General features: G+C 37.5%; 1 protein-coding gene across 1 annotated transcript; it reads right to left on the reverse strand.

The window, feature by feature from the left end:
- Positions 1-891: 891 nt before the first annotated feature.
- Positions 892-13,522, reverse strand: LOC122065525 (50S ribosomal protein L21, mitochondrial). The gene is made up of 5 exons (XM_042629326.1): positions 12,926-13,522; positions 12,749-12,829; positions 2,405-2,506; positions 1,432-1,506; positions 892-1,308 (listed from the first exon to the last, which is right to left on the reverse strand). The coding sequence occupies exons 1-5, from the start codon at positions 13,430-13,432 to the stop codon at positions 1,189-1,191; spliced, it is 885 nt and encodes a 294-aa protein (XP_042485260.1). The 5' UTR covers positions 13,433-13,522; the 3' UTR covers positions 892-1,188.
- Between the last annotated feature and the right edge of the window lie 1,509 nt (positions 13,523-15,031).

Raw genomic sequence — 15,031 nt, forward strand, 5'->3', positions numbered from 1 at the left:
TTTTGAGAGAGGGGACATCATACATGAGGGGGGTCATTTCAAATGATGGAAAAAAAGAGATAGACACAACGCCTGATAGTCGCAGTGTATTTAAACATTTTGATTGTCAATGCGAGGAGAACATGGTAGTTAAGTGGGTTAGTTACATTTACCAAAAAAATGTGGGTTATAGACTTATAGCTACTTAACAGAATGTACTAGGGATAAGAGACTGATAGGAGGTTTGAGGATGCCCTCTCTTCACTGTTACGCTAGTTCTTGGGTTTCATTTTTTATCATTAAAAAAAATAAAAAAACCTAATCTCATACTCCCACTTGTTAGTTTGAATCTAATTCAAGCTGAGTGTTGTCGAAGAGCTAATTCACATGCCTTCAGACTTTTTCTATTTTGTTTTGCTATTACTTTTCAATATTTGGTATTAACCCAAAAGGCGTTCGATGAAATGACAAAGCAAATAAAGAATGAATTTTAATCAAAAAAATGTATTCAAATAATGTTCGCATTCTCAGTTAAAGGATGCATTCTGTGTTTTTAGGATGGGAATGCACATTCTCAAAACACATACCAAACATAGCCATAATTTCTCACATTCTAATGTATCAGAAAAGTGATTCCAGATTCCAGATCATAAAGACTGATACATCATTTATGCAACCATATTTCCAGTTACATAAGAGAATCAAAGGCAACAAACAAATTGACAAACTCTCAGTAACTCCTGCTGAGAGTATTCAAAAGGAAAGCCTTTCTGTGACAGAGAACAGCATAATTAATGTAATCAGAAAAGTGTAATTCTTAAACCAGACAATCTGTTAGTGCTCAGCAGAAAGGATAATATAACCCTAGAACACCAAGAGGAAGCCCAAATAAATTACTTAGGAAACAGATAATAATAAAAAATGGTTTCGCTCATTGATCTTTTTCACTCACCAAAAAAAAATTGTCTTTCTACAATACTCAATGTTCATGAAAATTAAAAGAATTAAAATACATTCCAAATGGTTTATAATTCCTACAGCAACAATCTTCCTAAGATGCCTGTTTAATGGTATGTCCTTTGCCTGCCAATTTCCACTTCTTCATGCAACTTTTAGGATGGAAAGGATGTTGCTGCTCACTAATTCAGAACTCCACAGAAATAAAGAAAATCACATGGCGTCTAGCTAATCAAAGATGAAGAGGTCCACTTATGCAACAACTGCTTCCTTTTCTGGCTTCTTAACTTCTGCCTTTTCTGGCTTCTCAACTTTCACCTTTTCTGGCTTCTCAACTCCCTCAATGTTAGTAATTCTCAGCCTCGTCAATTCCTGGAGAGAAATTCATAAGTTACATGAAAAAAAAAAACAAAACAAAACAAAACAAAACAAAACAAAAACAAAAACAACTAATGGAAAGATAACTGACTAGCTAATGGTTGATCTTTGATTTACCTGGCGGTGCCCCTTGGTCCGACGATAATTCTTCCTTCTCTTTTTCTTAAATATGATCACCTTGGCATCCAATGCCTGAAAGAAAGATGGTCACAAATCAAAATGGGTCTTCAGAAAAATGACATGGTTAATGCAAGGCCATGGACTAAACAGATCTAATTAGAGAGCAGGGAAGGCAGCCAAGATCAAACCAGCTAGTCTCATTTTGAACATCATGAAAGAAAAAAAATCAGAACTGAAGATAAGTGCCAGCAACATAGCATTTATGACTTGTAAACAGAAGCTACTTTGACAGCATGGCAGGTCAAAAGACATCTAATTAAACTTTCTTACAAGGAGCAAAGTGACCCTAGTCATTAGGACTGTCTAGTTAAAGAGGTGTTTCTGGATAGTTAGTAGAGGAAGCAATGCCACTTTAACGTCACCTAATTGGGGAGGTAAACAAATACAGTAGACCACTAATGCAACCAAGATTGATGCACCTTGGTCATATTCAATCATACAATTTGAGATGCAGATGGCAGTAATTTAATTGTTTGTCTAGTTAATTGGGTGTAAATCAAATTGTTCTCTCCTCCCCCCCCCCCCCCCCAAAAAAAAAAAACCCTCTTTTCTTTGTGGCGGGGGTGGAGGGCGGGGGTGAGATGTAATATGAAAGTGGATCGTTGAAATTTGCAGAGACAGGTTTAGACACATGCCAATGGCATCTTTCCACAATATTTCACCAAATTAACAAGCTGCCGTCTTCCCTAGCCTGTGCAAACTATACTTCATTGCCTAAAAGCAACTCTCTTCCTACTGGGAGCATTCAACATTAATCATCTTTGCATTTTGCAGCACATTCACATGTTTTATGAAGCTTGATGAACTTTTGATAAATTTCATAAGTACATACTATCTTTGCAAAAATTATAAACCATAAGTAATGCAAACAATCTATACGAAGAGGAAACAAGTCCAAGGTTCTCCTTACATGCTCCTCAACAACTGCATGAACAGCTGCCTCTGGCAACGTAGGCCTGCCAATGATGGTTTCGGTCCTTGATCCAAGCATGAGAACCCTGTTCAGAATCAACTGCAATTAAATGAAGTCAGGAAAAGCACGACTGTATGCACAAACATTTAGGAAAAAAAAAAAAAGGTTATTGCAGGACCTAGCCAATAAATAGAGCAACAAATGCATAAGAAATGTGAAAACCAAATGTTGGTTACTCTATTTTAATATTTAAGTGTAAAAGAGTCTACCGTAACTTGAGACCTAATATAACAGAATAGTAATATCAGCTGAAATATAAATATTATCATATATTGTTTACTTAAAAGCTAGTTATGCAGATTATCATTGACATTCTAATTATAACGACAAAAAAAGTTCACGGTTACTTGATGCATAAACAAGTTCAGCTAAACTAATTATATATGGGTCCAGCTTCATTTTTTTGCTAGAAGATCAGATTTTATTAAATAAAAATAGAGAGAAAAATATAATACAAAAGCCTGAAGTGAGCCTCCACCTTCGGCATTGCCATCGGCAGAGGCTCACAACCGCTATCTAGAGAATCTAAAGCGGGTGCGACCTTCATTCATGATTAACTCATTTGTGATGTGTTGAGGGAGGACATCATCACAAGAAGCCACTGACATGGCAGCAACCGTTGCAAGGAAGTCCGCAACAGGATTTGCTTCTCTAAAGCAGTGGGAAATCTTCCACTCGATAGAGTTCAGGTATGGGAGAGGGTGATTCCACTCCTGAAGCACAAACCAGGGGATAAGCCTGTGATGAAAGAGAGAGACTGCCGATGAGGAGTCTGACTCGATCCACAAGCACTTTATGTTCATATCACTAGCAAGCTTGATCCCCTTGATAATGCTCCAAATCTCAGCAGAGAAACTAGTGGCAACACCCAAGAAGATCTTGAAACTGAGCAGCATTCTTCCATCATGGTCCCGAAGGATACCTCCACCTCCTACACGACCAGGGTTACCGAGAGAGCAACCGTCAACATTGAGCTTCACCCATGACCTTATAGGCTCGCACCAATGAACTTTCAAGATAGAATCGCCGACATGTGAAGCTTTTTCAAGGTGCAACCTCCTACAGAGAATAAGATCCTCTACTGACTTGGGGGAAAACTTCAATATGGGTCCAGCTTCATGAATGCATGGAAGTCTGGAAATTATGTTAACTCTTCAGATAAGCAATACTACTTCAGCACCACAAAAGAAGAGCTTAGAGATGGTTCAGGCAATAAACCTTTGTGCAGAAATTAGCAGATGCATTAAGGGCCTTTGATAAAAATAATGTGGTATTGTGATTTCATTTCACATTGTCCCTAGGTGATAAGGATACCCCTGATACAGAATCGTGGCTGAACCTGATTGACCCTTCTGGCAATCTAGACCAAGATGAACCAAGTCCAATTGGATTTTTGGGTTTAGTAGGATATTCTATGATTTATTTTATATGCGGAATATATGTAATTTTTTATTTTTGGGTACTAATTAGACAAGTAGGGAATTTTCAATTTGAGTTTTATTGTGTTTCTATTTCTTTTTCAAGTCTAAGATTTAACTTTTAAGACGTAATTAGGAGATCTTTTTTTAGATTCCTAGTTTATTTCAGTTTCAGAATAGGAAATAGGGTTTTAGGAGTCTTTAAATAGGGTTGTTGTACCCAACTATTGGAATAGAGATTTCAAGAATGGAATTTGATTGAGTTGTGCCAGATTGGCATGAATCAGGTCGCATGACCATCGTCTCTCTCCTCCCCCCCCCCTCTCTTTTTCGCTAAAAAGTGATTTATATTAGAAAGAAAGAAAAATATACAGGCTGGGCCTAAAAAGACACCAGAAACTGAAACATGAAATTGGAAGGGCCTAGCAAACCCGGGACACCCTCCCACCTTCGGCATTGACCATCGGCAGGAAATACAATCCACAACTCCACAAAACGAAATCAACCAAAATGGTAGCGATGTCTATTCACAGCATGCCACTTAAGCTCCTCCAGAACGGAATGGGGGAGACTTGGAGATATAGCAGAAGATCCATTCGAGCAGCTGACTTTGCCATGTAATCAACAATAGGATTAGCCTCTCTGAAGCAATGCATCAGCTTCCACTGGATGCTGGCTAGGTAGGTATACAGAAATCTCCAATCATAACATACCATGGCATGGACCTTATATAGCAAGAGTAACCGCAATCGAGTCTGATTCGATCCAAAGACACTCAATTCCCAGCTGTTTAGCTCTTGATACCTTAAATTAGACCTTAAAATTCCGATTCATAATTGGTTGCAATTCCAATAAAATACCCAAAGGGGGAAATAACTCTACCATTAAGAGTCTCGAATAATGCCACCTGCTCCCACTCTCCTGGGACTCCCTATAGAGTATCCATCAATATTTAATTTACACCAAGATGGAAAAGAAGCACACCATACAACTTCTAGAATTGTGGCAGCCATAGGCAAGCGTATAGTCACACCTAACCATAGTTGTCAAGGCGTCGCCTAGGCGACAACTAGGAGTCCAGGCGGTTTGCCTGGGGCCTAGGCGACAGTCGCCTTGTTGCACTGCATGCCGCCTTGTGTTTTAGCAGTTATTTATGCCAAATATCATTTAAGTATGTTTTTTATATTTGTTATTTCATTTACTTAAGATATTATTCATGCAAATACCCCGCATTTGAATCCAATAAAAATAGTTTAAAAATCAAATTCCAAAAGGATAAAAAGTCAACCCCCCAGTCCAAGAACAAAAACTGGATTTTGGTTATAGGGGCAATTTTCAACTTTTAAATGCTGGGGTTTTTGTCAATTATGTTTTCATTCAGGCGATTTTAACAGCATTTGCGCACTTAAAAATAAATTTGACCGGAGCATAACTTTGTCATTACAACTCAGATTTAAGTAATCTTAGACTTGTTGGAAAGCTGGTTTTATATTCTAAGTAATACAAAAAGTCTCATGTAAAAATAAAATCATTTGACTAGTCAAACTTATTATAGAACAAGAGCATTTCTCTAAATTTTGATTTTTTATAACTTTATATGAATTAAAGTTAATTTTTTATGACTTAATATGGTTAAATGTCTATTTTTAATGACTTGATGTTGCTTAACCTTGATTTTTTATGATACAACATATATATAGCTAACTAAATAATGTTAGAAAATAGAAAAAATAAAAAAAATAACACTTGTTTGCCTTGTTCATCTTAAGGTGGACGCCTTATCGCCTAAGCGCTTAGACAACTCTCCACCGAACCAAAAAAATAAAAAATAACACTTGTTTGTCTTGTTCACCTTAAGGTGGACGCCTTCTCGCCTAAGCTCTTAGACAACCCTCCACCGCCTTGGTTCGCCTTGGCACCATGACAACTATGCACCTAACACTCCGACACAATTTAAGTCAACCACCGATATTCTCCTGCACAAAGTGCCAGGGAATAGCTCTTGAATAGCACTCAGAACCTGAAGCAAAATCAAATCAGGTCCATTACCAAATTCTAATGCACCCGACATCATATTCCCCTCATATCTTCTTAAATTTCGCTGCATCTACAGGAAATAAGGAATAAGGATTAGACCTACAAACCAAATCTTCTTAATGGGGGCCACCATTCCCTTGGATCTCCACCACCGAAACAGGTCCATTACCAAATTCTGCTGCACCCGACAAAAGTGAAAAAAAGAGATAAAGGAACTCCAAATCGTTTTAGAGAAGCTGCACTCCAAGAAAAGGTGTTGTAGAGACTCTGACGCACCAAAACATAGGTCACATCAAGATGCAATACAGACACCTTTCGAACTAACCATCTCATAAGTAGACAATCAGCCATGTATCAAATTCCAACCAAATAGAGATTGGCGAGGAAGCAGACCACTCTGTCAAACAATGTGAAATGACGGGACTTTTTGATTCCATTTCCTAATCTCATCTCAAGCTGATTTTATCGCGAAAGCTCCTGTCAAAGAGGGACTCCAGCAACACAAATCTTTCACCTAGTACATAGGGATGTTTATCGCCTCCACTTTTGCAAAGATGTCCTACAATTCTTTTAGGTAACCTGTGGAAGATTTCCAAGAAAATTTTCAAATAAAGTCCTTTACATGTCTATCCCCTTGGAACTAGGGAGGCATCCACACCCAACCTCACCTCAAAAGACCTCTCATCTGCCCATTTATCCTTCCAAAAATTTATATCTCCAACTGTCCACCTCTCTTTGGAATCAACAAACCCCCATAGGACAAACTAAAGATGACATACAGGTCATTCTCAACTCCCCCAATTTTGTCAAAAATCTCGCTCGGAAAAAATTTCCATCGCAGAGTCCTCATGTTCAACCTGCTAGGCTAACTTACTAAAAAAGGTTGTATTAACATCCCAAAGTCTTCTCAGGCCCAACCCTCCTTCCTCCTTGAGTTTGCAAACTGTATCCCATTTAACAAAAATCCTCTTAGTCGACTCAACATCCCCAGTCCATACAAAATTCCGGATCCAGGAATAAGGCAACAATATATCGCAAAGTTGTGAAAGTGGATACTCCCAATAACTGAATGCACAAACTCCACCCTACCCGCCATGGAGAGTAATTTCCCTTTCCACCCAGACAAGCACCCTTTAATTTTGCCCACTAAAGGCAGCAATGGATCTCGCCTAACCCTTCCTTTGAATATTTTAACACCCAAATACTTAGTTGGAAGCTACAGCTGGGCACACCCAACTCCTGGGAAATTCGCTCCCTTCTTACTTGATGGATCTTAACAAAAACCATTTTGAGACTTATCAAGATTTATTCGCTGTCCTGAGTAATCTTTGATATTTTTGGAGAAAACTCTTCAGCTGCTTCACACTTCTGATGGACCCATTCATGAAGACAAAAATGTCATCCGCGAACAAAAGATAACAAGGGACTTTAACTACGAGGACCAAAGAGGGTTTTATACCATTGGATTCGATGAGCTTCAGTAGCCTTCTACAAAGAACTTCAACTGCCAATATGAACAAGAGAGGGGAAAGGAGGTCCCCTTGTCTCAAACCACGTTGCATACCAAAAAAACCCACGGGGCCACCATTAAGAAGAATAGAGACCTGGTAGACATCAACAAGTTGTGCACCCATTCAACCCATTTTTTACCAAAGCTAAACTTTCTCTGTACTGAGAACAAGAAATCCCATAACAGAGGGTCATGGGCTTTCCTCACATCGAGTTTCAAACCAATACATCATGTTGGCCAGCTCCGATGCCACACTAGTGTTTGATGAGATCACCTTTCCTTTTCAGAATGCGCCCTTCTCTTCTAATATAAGCCGAGGAAGCAACTCACTTAGCCAAGAAGCCATTATTTTTATAATTCCCTTACACAAAAAATTACCCATACACATGGGTCTATATTTATCCAATGACACCACTCCCTCTACTTTTGGGATCAAAGTGATGAATTAATTATTAACCCTATTTGGGAAGTAACCAGATACAAATTGGATTTTCCTGTAGCGCAGAAATCCCTTTCCACAATATTCCAGCTTTTCCTAAAAAAAAAGCCCCGCAATATCCATCCAGCTCTAGGGAACTATCTGGATCCAAGTCCCACACCGCTTGCTTAATTTCCTCATTCAAAGGGATCGCTTCAATACCTACTCTGTCCCCCTCCAATAGAACCTTAGGAATGCAGTCAAGAAGCTCTAGGTGTGACGATAAGGGCACTACTTTGTGAAATTCTTCATAGAAATCCACCACCTATCGACTCAGCTTGTCCTGACCTGCAACCACTAACCTATCCTCCTTCAGGGAGTGAATTATATTGCGAGCACGACTCATCTTTGTATATAGGTGAAAAAATTTTGAGTTCTTGTCATACTCCTTCAGCAACCTGTTTCTAGCTTTCTCTGCCCATAACCTCTCATGATCACGCATCGCCTTAACGTATATGCTCTTAGCATCCGCCTCACAAGCAAATAGAGCGTCATCCACAACAGATTCCTTAATCTCAATTTGAACACTATCCAAATTTTGTTTGGCCTATTGTAATGCCAAATCAGAATTTGGAAATTCACTTTTGCCCATTGCCTGATAATAGGCTTAAGGCGTTTCAACTTCTGCATCATCCTGTATATAGGGTGATCCCTAACATCTTGATCCCACGCGGCCACACCCCTTTCACCACCTAGAGAATCAGATTGATCCATCCAAAAGTTGTAATCCTAAAGGGAATGTTACCTGGTTTTTAGCAATCTCCAAAATCAAAATAGGAGCATGGTCTGACGTCAACCGCTGAAGGACCTTCTGAACACAATCCCCGAAGTGGGTCAACCAGGCATCATAAACAAAGGATCAGCCAACACTGCTGCCACATGTCCACGCCTCCTGTTGTTGGTCCAAGTGAACTTGAGACACTGGGACGGCACCTTAAGCAGGGAGCAAGAATCCACCATAGCACCAAAATCCACTGCCACAACACTATATCTACCCAGTCCCAGCCTCTCATTTGAAGCCAACACAACGTTAAAATCCCATACTACCGTCCAGGTGTCACCACTTAACACAGCTGTCAAATCCAGCCATAGTTTCCTATGTTCACTCTGAAACAATTTGCATCGATCATTGAGATGCAAAGCCTACGACCCATCCATTGCACAAAAAATGATATATGTTGCTCAAACTCCCAAATGATACACGGGCAAGACATATGCCCCTTCCACACCACCCATAAATTAGACTTTCGATCCCCTCTACTATTAGCTATAACATTAGACACAAAGCCGATCTTATTCAAGAAGATAAGGAAATTTCGAAACAGCCACCATAGGTTCAGCTAAACACAACACATCAGGAGAGTGCTCCTTAACCAAGCCTCTTAAAGCTTTTCGGGTGACACTCTTCCTAACTCCCATTGTATTCCAAAATAAAACCTTCAAAGGGAGAAGAAGTTAAAATTAGGCCTATTTGCCTACTTTTTCTTGCTTTTGGGTCTAAAAACCCACCATTTGCCTCCTTTTGTTTTGTCGTTGCATCATTATTGCCATTGCACCAAGGTTCCATCACCACCATCGCATCGTGCCGCTGAATCCCTTCACCTATTTTCGTGTCTCCATGGAAGATCACCATTGTTGCAGCCCTTCGTTGACTCGCACCACAAGCAGCTAAGTCCTCTTTGTCTTTAGGTGTAGATTAACCATTGATAATTGTTGTTTAATTTTTTGTTTAAGCATGCTTGATTGTTTGAAGTTGAGGATCCATCCCTTTGTGGATGATTTTAATTGAATTATTTAGTTTAAAGAATGTGCTTCTATGATTCATATAGTTTATTCAAACAATAATTTTTATCAAAATTTTGGTTGTATCGATGATAGCTTTTAACTCACTGAACTAAGTGTGCTAAGCTATGCAAAAGACGATAGTGCTCAGCAAGATAAGTTATACCCAGAATGAACCAGAATTATCATTCTATGGTTGCATTAGACTTGTAGTTTTATGAACCGGAGTTTGCACCAGAGTTAAATAATCATGTCAATGTGGATTCGAAACCTAAAGGCTGTTCTTCTCATAAATCCTCACTTTTGTTAATTAGTCATTAATTTAGTCTTAATTTTGCAATTTGATTTGCAAAACAACACAACTGATCATATGACTATTTTCCTTTAAGATTTAAAGGAATATGTCGATCACACAACACTCCAGACACATCTCTCCACTTCATCCATCCTAATTTAATTCTCTATAAAACATCATCCTCTATATCACCTTCTTTATTTATTATTGGGCCCAGATACCTAAAATAATCACTTTACAGAATCTCCCTCTCATCAATTTTTCCACTATATTATCTGTACTGGCGTAACTAAAGATACACATGATACACTCAATCTTTATTCTATTTATCTTTAAACGTTTTGATCCAATGTTGATCCCCATAACTCCAACTTAGCGTTATTCAATGCTTTTGTCTCCTCCACTAAAACAATATCATCGGCAAAAAACATATACCAAGGAACTTCCTCTTTAATGTCTCTAGTTAAATCATCCATGATAAGCACAAACAAATAAGGGCTCAAATCTTATCCTTTATATAACCCAATTATAATTGGGAACTCACTACCTTAAACTCCCATAGTTCACCACATCATCATACATATGTTTAATTATGTCTACATATTTACTTGAAACATTTATTTTCTCTAGTACTTGCCAGTTTAACTCCCTAAGGGCTATGACATAAGATTTTTCTAGGTCAATAAAGACCATATCGAGATTCTTCTTGCAATTTCTAAATCTTTTCATGAGTCTCCCAAGTAAATAGCTTATATCGTGTATCTTCCTAGCATAAAACCAAATTGGTTCTTTGTAATAGTAGTTTCTCGTCTCAGGTGGGTTTCAATAACCTTCTCCCATAATTTCATAGTATGAATCTTTAGTTTTATGTCTCTATAGTTATTACAGCTCTGAATGTCACCTTTATTTTGGTAAATCATAACCATAATACTTCTCCTCCATTAATCTGGTATTTTCCCTGTACTCATAATCTTATTAAACAACTTGATTAGCCAAGATAAACCACATATTCTTAAGCCCTTGCAAACTTCTAGTGGGACCGCATATGGGTTTGGTGCTCTGCCTACTTCCATCCTCCTTTAAGCCTTTTTACCTCAAACATCCTAATGTTTTGTACATATTTACATTGGCAGCAACACCAACGTAAACCTTTATTCCACATTCATCAACACTATCTTAATGGATTCAATTACATTTATAACAAGAAGGAAAGAGAGAGAGTCTCCTAACCAAACTCTTAAAGAATAGTAGACTTTGAAACAATTCCAACTCCAATTGCCAACTACTAACAAGAATAGAAAATAATGACAACTAATCGGCTGAAATATTACCTAATTAATCCCAGTGGACCAAGTAGAGGCATCAGGACCCCGTGAAAACCACCACCTAAATCCACATGTTATGCACATTGAACTATACCAACTAAGCATACCCTGAGGATTAAAAGTAGCATGACATCCACATCCCAAGACCTACTATAATTAGCATATCAAAAATAATAATGGTATGTTCCCAAATATCCAACCTAAATCTTGAATTACTAACACCATTTTCCATTTCCAGCTATAATGATAAAACTTCTTCTGTTCTACACCCCACTATCATCTCACAATAGAGAAAGTTTAAATATGCTCAGCTCTCTGCTGATGAGAGTTAATCCACCTAATAGATATAGAATTTTTTTGTATAGGACATACTTACAATGAACTCCCTTGATAATAACTTCATATGTGAATAAAACATGACAGCTTAGATGAATGCATAGGGCAGCCCACTAATTGAGTTTAAACGACCAACGAAAGCATCAAAAGCAAGTCACACAATTCTAGAACGATCCATTCACGCAACTGCATATCCTCAATACAAAAATAACTCCACTACTGACTCTTTACTGGAAAAAAAAAAAAACTAGATAATTAAGTACAATTTCCAATGCATATAGATGTGGAGTATGTGGAAAGAACATAATGAGGACATTAAACTGATGAAGGAATATGCTGTTCCAATCATTAAAATGAATTAACCATCAAAAGCATCAACTTAAAGGAGAATTATTGTAACGTGGCATTCCTAAGGTTGTATAATGCAACAACTGCACCAAAAGCACAAACGAGACAGAATATCCTATGAAACAATTGAAGTAAATCAGGATCCCCAAAAAGTAGAAGGTATGAGGTTCAAGCAGGGCTGTAACCACACTCGTAATTCCTTCCTTCCCAAGAGATTGATGCACTGATTATTATTATGCTATGGATAAGAACAAAGAGACATACATCAGACTAATCACACTCAAGACCATTTTATGAATTTTCAAAAATACTAGAAATATTTCTTTTTAAAAGTAGTATCATAAAGGGGTGGTCACTTGGTGCAATGATAAAGTTCAGTCTGGCAGTTTGAAGACCCAGTTTTATTTTGAAGGGCGGCCACATTGTGCAAAAACTGTCAAAGGTTAGGACCGACTCAATCCACCACCCCCCCCCCCACCCAAGCCAGTACAATAGCATTTGTACCAGGCAAAGGTTCTTTTTTTAACATCAAAGTAAGCCTTTTATAAGTAATATTATATTAAGTTTTTTTCCCAGTGATTATAGTTGACATCGCTTAACTAGGTAAACTATACAAAATTTTGAAGGCCACTGTGTATCTGAAACATGCCAGTGAGAACAATTTCTAAATGACAGGTACAGTCAAGCAGATAAATTTTAATGCCAAATACCGATTCAGAATAAATAACTAAACGGATTTAAGTGCTTCTTACCTTGTCATTGACCTCGCAAAATTTTAATCTCTCGGTGTAAATGGTATCCCCATTGCTCACTTTAAACTGATGAGAACCAATCTACAGGGATAAAAAAGAGGGAGAAAAGTCGAGCCACAGCTATAAAGCATGTTCTTGATACTCAAAATTAGCAAGCAGATGGAACACAAAGCAAACCTGAACAACAGCAAAAACCGGCTCCCTCGCCTTAAAGCGTAGTTCTATAGGATCGAAAGGGCCAGTCACCTTGTACCCAATCGCGGCCGCTTCCGCCTCTTTCTCCTCCAATGAATAGGATCTGCTCACAGCGCAATTTGACACCCGAACATTTCCTTCTTCCCCTTCTCCATCACTACTTTCTCCCACGTCTTCTTCTCCATCCTCATCTTCATCCTCATCCTCATCCTCATCTACTTCACCTTCGTCATGATCCTTGTCGTCTTCACCATCAGTTCTCCGTCCGGATGAAAAATGACGAAGAAATCTGGGTTGAATTGAAACAATTGACTCGAAGTCACGACAGATGTTGTGGGACTGTGAGATGGGACCTTCAATCGAGAGAAGTTCAAATGCAGTAAGTATATGAAGATGAGGTAAAGTCCTGAGGCCATGAAGGGAGGCGTTCGAGGATAATAGGGACTGGCAATGGCGAGTGAGAGTACTGACGCATCGCCTATTCGCCATGAATACCCTCTTCTTCAATGGTGCGTGTCCCAGAGCAACTAAGGTTTGGGTTGAGTGTTTCGGGCTAAGAGATTTGAGAACATAGAAGCGATAAGGGTTTTAGACTTTGCAGAGAATTAAGGGTTTTTTTTTTTTTTTTTTTTTTTTTTTTTTTTTTTTTTCAGGTAAGGAGTTAAGGGCACGTTTGTTTGCCCCAAAAAAAAAAAGAAAACTGTACAAATTTTCTTCCTTGCCTTAGTCCGGACCATGTTAGTAAATTCATGTATAATACGTGGATTTTCGTCATATCTGAATGTTTCAATCAAAAATTTATAATTTGGCATGTCAATCCAAAAAATTTGTATTATATGCATATTTTATAGGTCCCCATATTATACGTTTTTTAAACGCATATAATACGTTTTATACTTATTAATATGTTTAGTTTGGGACAAAAAAAAAAACTCAACTTCAATCCTAAAAGTCAAAACGACAGATCTCCATTTCCATAGGTTTCTTGATTTTGAGAAAAATGTGGATGACACGCATCTCACTTTCTTATTTTATTAATTTCAACCCCTCTTTCCATATTTTCCTCCCTCTCTCCTTTATTACCTTATACCATTTATTTAACTTCATCTCAAGTTTGTCCAAAATTTGTTAATCAAGTACATTGTGTTCACCCTCTTGTTCCTATCCATTAGCCTATTAAGTCTACTTAATAATTTTTCCACCCAATTTAAAATCTTACCGTAATTATGAATCTACTTTACGATTGAACTATTGAATATCTGATTGGACCTTTATGCGATTTGGTTCTAGTTTTAGAGTTCAGATCCACATTAGTAGGGGTTGTTGTGGATTTTCTTGTTTTATAAGATAATATCATCAATGATGATATTTTTAATTTGTTAAGTGATTGTCCACATGCTATTATTATTATTATTATTATTATTATTATTATTATTATTATTATTATTATTATTATTATTATTATTATTATTATTTTGACAAATATATACTATCATTTGCTATGATAGAAAGTGATTGTTAGGTCACCTATCAACATTGGCTATGATAAACATAATTAAACTTAATTAATATTAGATGTAAAAAAAAAAAAATGATCCCCAATTGAAAAGTTAGATTGGATTTAAGTGTTCATGAGAACATAGGATATTAGAATTTAGTTATAAACAACTAGTTTTAATTCATTCTTAATACCAAAATAAACCAGAATTTTTGCTCTCGGATTTTTGCATAGCAATCGTATTAAACACGTGTTGTATCATTGTCGTGTGCATTTTATTGTTCTGAATTTTTGAAAAGTATTATTTTCGTATGGCCTGTTTAATTGTCATATGTATCCATTCACGTATTATTGTCGTTCCCGAATTTACTAACTATGGTCTGGATTGGTGTCTTGGTCACCTAGGTGAGGCGTCGGTGCTTTGTTGGTTTCGCCTTGTTTATTTGATCATCCTCCAGCATCATGTCATCTTGATAATTAATATCTTGTTCGACTTGATATTAGTATCTCCATTGAATCCCAAGTTCCCACCTTCCCCAACTTTACATTACTAATTTGTCGGTAAATTTCTTCAAGTTTTCTCCTCTTAA

Source organism: Macadamia integrifolia, unplaced genomic scaffold (genome assembly GCF_013358625.1).
Source record: "Macadamia integrifolia cultivar HAES 741 unplaced genomic scaffold, SCU_Mint_v3 scaffold2048, whole genome shotgun sequence".
NCBI classification, from domain to species: Eukaryota; Viridiplantae; Streptophyta; class Magnoliopsida; order Proteales; family Proteaceae; genus Macadamia; species Macadamia integrifolia.

Excerpts from the sequence above, each read along its gene's own strand:
- LOC122065525 (XM_042629326.1), bottom strand. The coding sequence starts at position 13,432 with ATGGCGAATAGGCGATGCGTCAGTACTCTCACTCGCCATTGCCAGTCC. Across the intron at positions 12,830-12,925 it reads CGGTTTTTGCTGTTGTTCAG|ATTGGTTCTCATCAGTTTAA; the intron begins GTTTGCTTTGTG and ends TTATCCCTGTAG. Across the intron at positions 1,309-1,431 it reads GGACCAAGGGGCACCGCCAG|GAATTGACGAGGCTGAGAAT; the intron begins GTAAATCAAAGA and ends ATTTCTCTCCAG.